The 5,838-nt window shown below is 40.2% G+C and overlaps 1 protein-coding gene across 2 annotated transcripts in view; it reads right to left on the reverse strand.

Annotated features, from left to right (window-relative positions):
- Window positions 1-1,608: 1,608 nt before the first annotated feature.
- Window positions 1,609-5,838, reverse strand: part of gabrb3 (gamma-aminobutyric acid type A receptor subunit beta3) — a 58,030-nt gene continuing 53,800 nt past the window's right edge. Inside the window, exons 9-11 of one of the 2 annotated variants that reach the window (XM_008407635.2) lie at window positions 5,247-5,491; window positions 3,904-3,987; window positions 1,609-2,738 (exon numbers count right to left, since the gene is read on the reverse strand). In XM_008407635.2, the coding sequence (XP_008405857.1) occupies window positions 2,391-2,738; window positions 3,904-3,987; window positions 5,247-5,491 (677 nt within the window). In that variant the 3' untranslated portion in view covers window positions 1,609-2,390. The remainder of the gene's footprint in view (window positions 2,739-3,903; window positions 3,988-5,246; window positions 5,492-5,838) is intronic. The other variant, XM_008407636.2, reaches the window with a different exon arrangement.

A 5,838-nucleotide genomic window follows, 5' to 3' on the forward strand; every position in this document is an offset into this window, starting at 1 on the left:
ACACACACACACACACACACACACACACACACACACACACACGTGACAGAACTTACTTTTTGGTTTCAGCCAAACCGGCGCGGTTCGTCGTGGGTGCACATAGTTGTCATATCCCTCCTAGCTTGTAATTAGCTTGTCAAACATTTTCCCGGTTCAGATTTTCAAACAAAGTTATTTCCGGATTAAAGGGCGCCGGGAGGGAGTTACGTGATGACGTAACAGCAACATAATCAAAACGTTGTAATTAATTGTTTTCTATCAAAATTAGTATTGCGTTTTTGTTGCATGTTTCTTTTTTCATTACTATTATTGTTTATTTATTTTCTTATTTGTTTAAACTTTGAAAAGAGCTTACTTGAGTTAGATGTAGCTAATTGTTTTGTTTTCTCGTCTTGTGGGCGGAGCCTGTGGCTATAAAACAGGCTACGTCACCGCAGGGAGTTAGTCAGAGTTTCGACTTCATTAACAGGTCACACTGAAGTTGATGAACTTTTAAGGTCTTAGGAAGACAATGCTCATTTTATTTATTATCCATCTAAGTGAATTATTACCTATCCTTTTTGTCCAAGTCATAACAGCGCCCCGCTTTACTTAACTGGATTGTCAGAAAAAAATCTTGGTGAAAAAAAAAATATTTGCCTAATTATATGTACCAGTTGCCTTTAGCTAAACATTTTAGTTTTGGTTGTTGTTGACTTGGTATTATTTCGATAATGAATACCTGGCCTTTCCACCTGTTTTTTGTATGTTACACAAAGCAAAAGCATAGGCTATACTTTGCCAGGTGTTGAATAAACATGTCAGATAATGTAAGTTAGCATCAAAGACACAATGACATCAATTGTTTCAGGTAAGACAGACCAAATTAAACCTAAGGTTTTTTTTTTGTTTGTTTTTTACAAACACACAAATAATCCACCAACATCAGTTATTCTTTTTTATGTAAACAAATTTCCAAGCTTTCTTTGTCTGACGGGCTGAGAATAAGAAAAGTAGGTTTCAGTAATGTGGTGGCTGTGATTACCCTTTCTTGCAGTAACAACTGTAGGAATTTTAAGGTAAAGTAGTAACATGTAACAATGAATATGCTTTTACCCTGGTACATTGCATTTCAGAAAGTTTGCAGAGGTTCCAGCGACCAAAAGAGCAAGAGAACCACTTAGTGGCATCAACTCCAAAGTAAAGCAACGGCAGACGTTTGCATCTTTGGCAACGTTGTCGCCGGCTCTCACCCGTTTCCACTTTTTACCCAACAAGCTGCTGGCTCTCCTTTCCTTGCAGAAGCGTTCAAACTTCCCTGAACTTCTCACCTTTTATCACATGCCAAACTCAAACTTTATTTGTTTTTATTGGGACTTTATGTGATAGATCGACACACTAATGCCCTAAACGAAATTTGGCAGTCTTAGTTAGTAAACAGTGTGTAATTTAACTTCGGTATGAATCCAGCTGTTCTGTGAAGAAGTTTGTTAGAGAACAAACAACGTCATGAACACCAAGGAACACTGCACACGAGATTATCTGGATGCCAATCCTGAAAAAAAAAGAAAATCTGTTTAACCCTTGTGTTTAGAAATGGGGTCCATCCGACCCCACACACGTAAAACTTGTATCATTTGCCACAGTCCTCTACGTTTGCCTCAGTCCTCACACGCACAAGGGTTAAAGCTACAGAAAATTTGAAATTGGAAAAGCGGTTCACCATCTAGTAGGACTTTGATCTAAAACATTCAGCCAGAGCAACAATGCAATCATGTAGATTTTCAAAATTGTTTATCTCACGCCTAAAATGTTGCCCCAGTTGCGCATGTTGGTCTATCACATAAAATAAATGTTGAAACATTCGAATATGTGGTTAAAATGTGATAAATCGTGGAAACATTCAAGGGGTTTAAATCCTTTTGCAAGGCACTGTAAGACTCATCAGTGATTTCACTTGAACTGAGCTAAAAACCATATTTCTCCAAAACATCCAACGATTAAGACAGATTTTAGTCTGCATGTAGAAATCTGAGCATCCACATTAGCCAAAGTGAAGACTTGTAGACAAATAATATAATTGTCATAAAGAGACCTGCGATAATGCGATCACGTTAAAAACACTGGTGTCCTAGCAACAGATCTCCAGCGGTGCAAAGATGTTTCGTCTCCCAGCTGTTCAAAGTCCCCCCCCCCCCCTCAGTAAAAACCCACATGACGTCGCACAGTCTGAGTGACGGGTCTCTCGGCCAAAGTCTGCACTCGCTATGTCCAGAAACGTTCAGGATTTTTTACCACGTTAGGTGTGTTGCATCGAAATGTTCTCTCCGATTCCAGAAGCGGAACGAGACAAAGATGGGTTTAAAAAAACAAAAAAAACCAAAAGAAAAACAAAACAAAACCACAGTGTGTTAGTGGACGTAATAAAGCCAATAGATGATGTTGAATAGGGAGAAGGCGGAGGGGAATATAATCCGCGACCACCTGTCGATTGCGTTCACGTCGGTGAGGTCGGGGATTTTGATTTTGAGCTGCGACGATCGTCTCCGCAGGCGGGTTTTTTTGAACTGCGCGTTCCTGTCCAGACTGTGGCGGCCCACCTCGTTGGGTGCGCTGGGCTTCCTGTACTGGACCCCTGAGTTGTCGAACGTCATGGAGGTGGAGTTGTGTGTCTCGCTCAGGGTGGTGGTGACCTCGTTGCTTCCCACCTCGTTGTGGATCTCCAAGGACGTCAGTAGAACATTCCCGCGGGAGTCAACCTGGGAGAAAATGCAAACGGCAGCCGGGTTTAAGAAAAAAAATAAAATAAATGGCCTTGATGACATCACAGATGGGATAAAACGCAGAGTGGCCTTCGGAGAGAAGGGTCCTCTGTCCCAAAGTTAAATTACTTCACACAAATCAGATCAAGGTCGCACTAGGATGCCCCTGTTACTACTGTCATGGCGACTGCAGCTTTCCACACAGGAAGAGATAAATCACAGGAAGCTGAGATAAATACAAAGGGCACAACGTTATAACGTAACAAATTCTATACTGTCACCTTCCTCAAATAATTGCCAAAAGTGTTGTTTTTGTTTTGCCCAAAACATCTTTTGGATAAAAAGAGATGGTGATTATTTTTTTGTTGACAAAAATAACTTTTGGCACAAAATGACTTGGGTCATTATTTGAGGAAGGTGACGATATATAAGACAAGGTAAACTGACACTCTTTCCAGTCCAATCTGGTATGACTCAAGTTTATACAAATGTATTTAGTAATGTGTAATAACTGATTCACTTTAGTGCATTCATTGGCCAATTTGGTGGGTAAAAAAGGTGAACAAGAACATCAATTTATTCAATTCAATGAAGAATAACCACACAGAAAAAAATAGCTTTAATGATTGACAACACTAAAAAAAATGGCTGAAAGCTGAAAATTTTTTTGCGGTTTTTTACACATTTGTTAAAATATGACAGGTACAGTGTAAGATGAGACAGATAATCTGTGGAAAGAACGATTTCCTCCACCTCTTCCCTGGTGGAGGAAATCTGAAGAAACGCACCTCTCCCAAACAAAAAGAAGACCCAGGAGGATCTTAGCGTTGTCAATCAACTCAGGTACACGGTGCTAAATGAGCTAATGGTGGAGAAACAACTTGCTGTTACAGAAAAAGCATTCATCCACCATCATCGGTGGCCATGCTAACTAGCCTTAGCATTCACAACAGGCTCTACAGACAGGGAGAAGCGGTAGCGTAGCAGAAAGCGAGATTGTGATTGACAGCACTAAGACCCGCCCCCTGGCTCTGATTGGCTGTTTCTAGTTTGAACAGAGAGAAAGGCAGGTAAAAGTGACATCATGCAGCTTTAAATTACAACTGAAACATGTTTTTAAATGATGGTTTTTAAAATCCAGCTGGCTGGGGCGGACGCTCACCTGATGTGAGTGACGGCGGCTCTGAACTTGATTGGACTGTTTAAGAGATGACGAGGTCTTCCAGTTGACTCCTTCCAGAATGGACTAGCCAGAAGAAAGAAACAGAAATAATGTCCTTTGAGTTTAGATCAGGTAGGCGCTGAAGGTTCTTATAGTATTTCAGCTTTAGAGGAGTCAGAAAGGTCACTCAATAGAAGATTCACACTGGGATGATTGAACTAGAGTCACTGTTAGTCGAATGTTTAAAAGCTCATTCCTTAAAATTCTTCTTTTTAGGAATAATGTACTTACAGACAGAAATGTACATAGATTCATCACAGACAAGAGTCCCATTCAATCTGGTGCATTTATTTGAACAAACTACTTTCATGAAACAAGAATCAGATTTAAAAGTTGTGAATTTTCACTAAATTATACGTACAGGATTAAATGTACGCAAAGGCATCATATTTGGTTGAACGTAGTTTTCAAAACCACATACACACACACAAAAAACCTCGTAAGAGCTCACGCGGGGTCAGTGCAACCCCCACTAGACCAAGCACAGGGTAAAAAGCTTGCAACATTTAGTTAAGCAGATAATAGTGAAGGTGTACGTAGATCTTAAGCATGAATGCATAATTTTGACCCTGAGGATATGAGACAAAACTCAATCACTGAAACGTAGTTTTTAAAATTTATAGAAGTTTGGTGTTTCACACTGGAGGAAAAAAGAAAGGCACAAATACATAATTAATAACCTGAGATGGATATAAACCTCTGACCTCTGACCAGAACCGTATGATAGACCGCCCTTCCGTTATAACTAAGTGTGTGCAGTCTCCATTGTCTCTTTGGCTCAAAGTGACACTGAAAGTCTAAACCTTCAGATAAGGTTATTGCTTCCATGCTGACTTGTAAAGATGGAGGCTGACTGCCTGCAGCAGTAAATACCAATCAACAGTGATGACAAAGCTTGAATCAGCAGCTTAAATAATTTGCTGCTAAAGCTCTGCCACCATAAAAACAAAAACAAAAAAAACCAACGCAGTCAGGACTCTCCCACAGCAGAGACTGCAGTAAGTTAAAATTGTAAATGAATCAAATCATTACCGTTTAATTTATTTTTTTTTGTCTATTTGTTTTTGGAAAAATGACATCTAATCTAACTGCAAGTTGCTGTAACTTTATTAACTTTAATGACTCCAGGCTGAAGCAGAACAAAGTACAATCAAATGCATTTTCATTTTTCTGTTGCTGCCAATATTGGATTCCATGCAAAGTACAAAAAAAACAAAACAACAACAACACAAGTCACCCGATATTGGGAATTTCCACTTTGTCATCAATTTGGTATTTCTCACCTTGGGTCGGTCAAACCTGCCACGCTCGTTATTTGCCTTCAGCGCCTTCAGAGCCAGTTTCTTCTGCATCTGCGGACCGCGTCCGAAGAAGATGTAGTTGACGAAGGCGTACTCCAGCAACGCCAGGAAAACAAACACGAAGCAGCCCATCAGGTACATGTCGATGGCTTTCACGTATGGGATCTTGGGGAGGGTTTCCCTCAAGTGGGTGTTGATGGTCGTCATGGTCAGCACGGTGGTGATCCCTGGAGGGAATCACAGTCCGGTTAGCAGGGGAACCCCAACACAAAGAAAGATGTCAGCCTGGAGGCTTTTACCACTGGTCACTGCGCCTCCCGTTCCGTCAAATGTTTTCTGAAAACCTTTTCACAGCGCTGACTGCGCCAACACAAAGCCTCACTTTTTAAGCATCCAACTTGATGCAAAAAGTCAATTTCTTAAAAAAATTTTATTTTTTTTTTATTAATATTATATTAATATCTAATATTTGATATTTTTTTACAGCTCATACAGTGCTGCAAGATCCATCCATCCATCCATCCATCCATCCATCCATCCATCCATCCATCCATCCATCCATCCATCCATCCAT

The sequence above is a fragment of the Poecilia reticulata genome, linkage group LG4, assembly GCF_000633615.1.
Source record: "Poecilia reticulata strain Guanapo linkage group LG4, Guppy_female_1.0+MT, whole genome shotgun sequence".
Classification (NCBI taxonomy): Eukaryota; Metazoa; Chordata; class Actinopteri; order Cyprinodontiformes; family Poeciliidae; genus Poecilia; species Poecilia reticulata.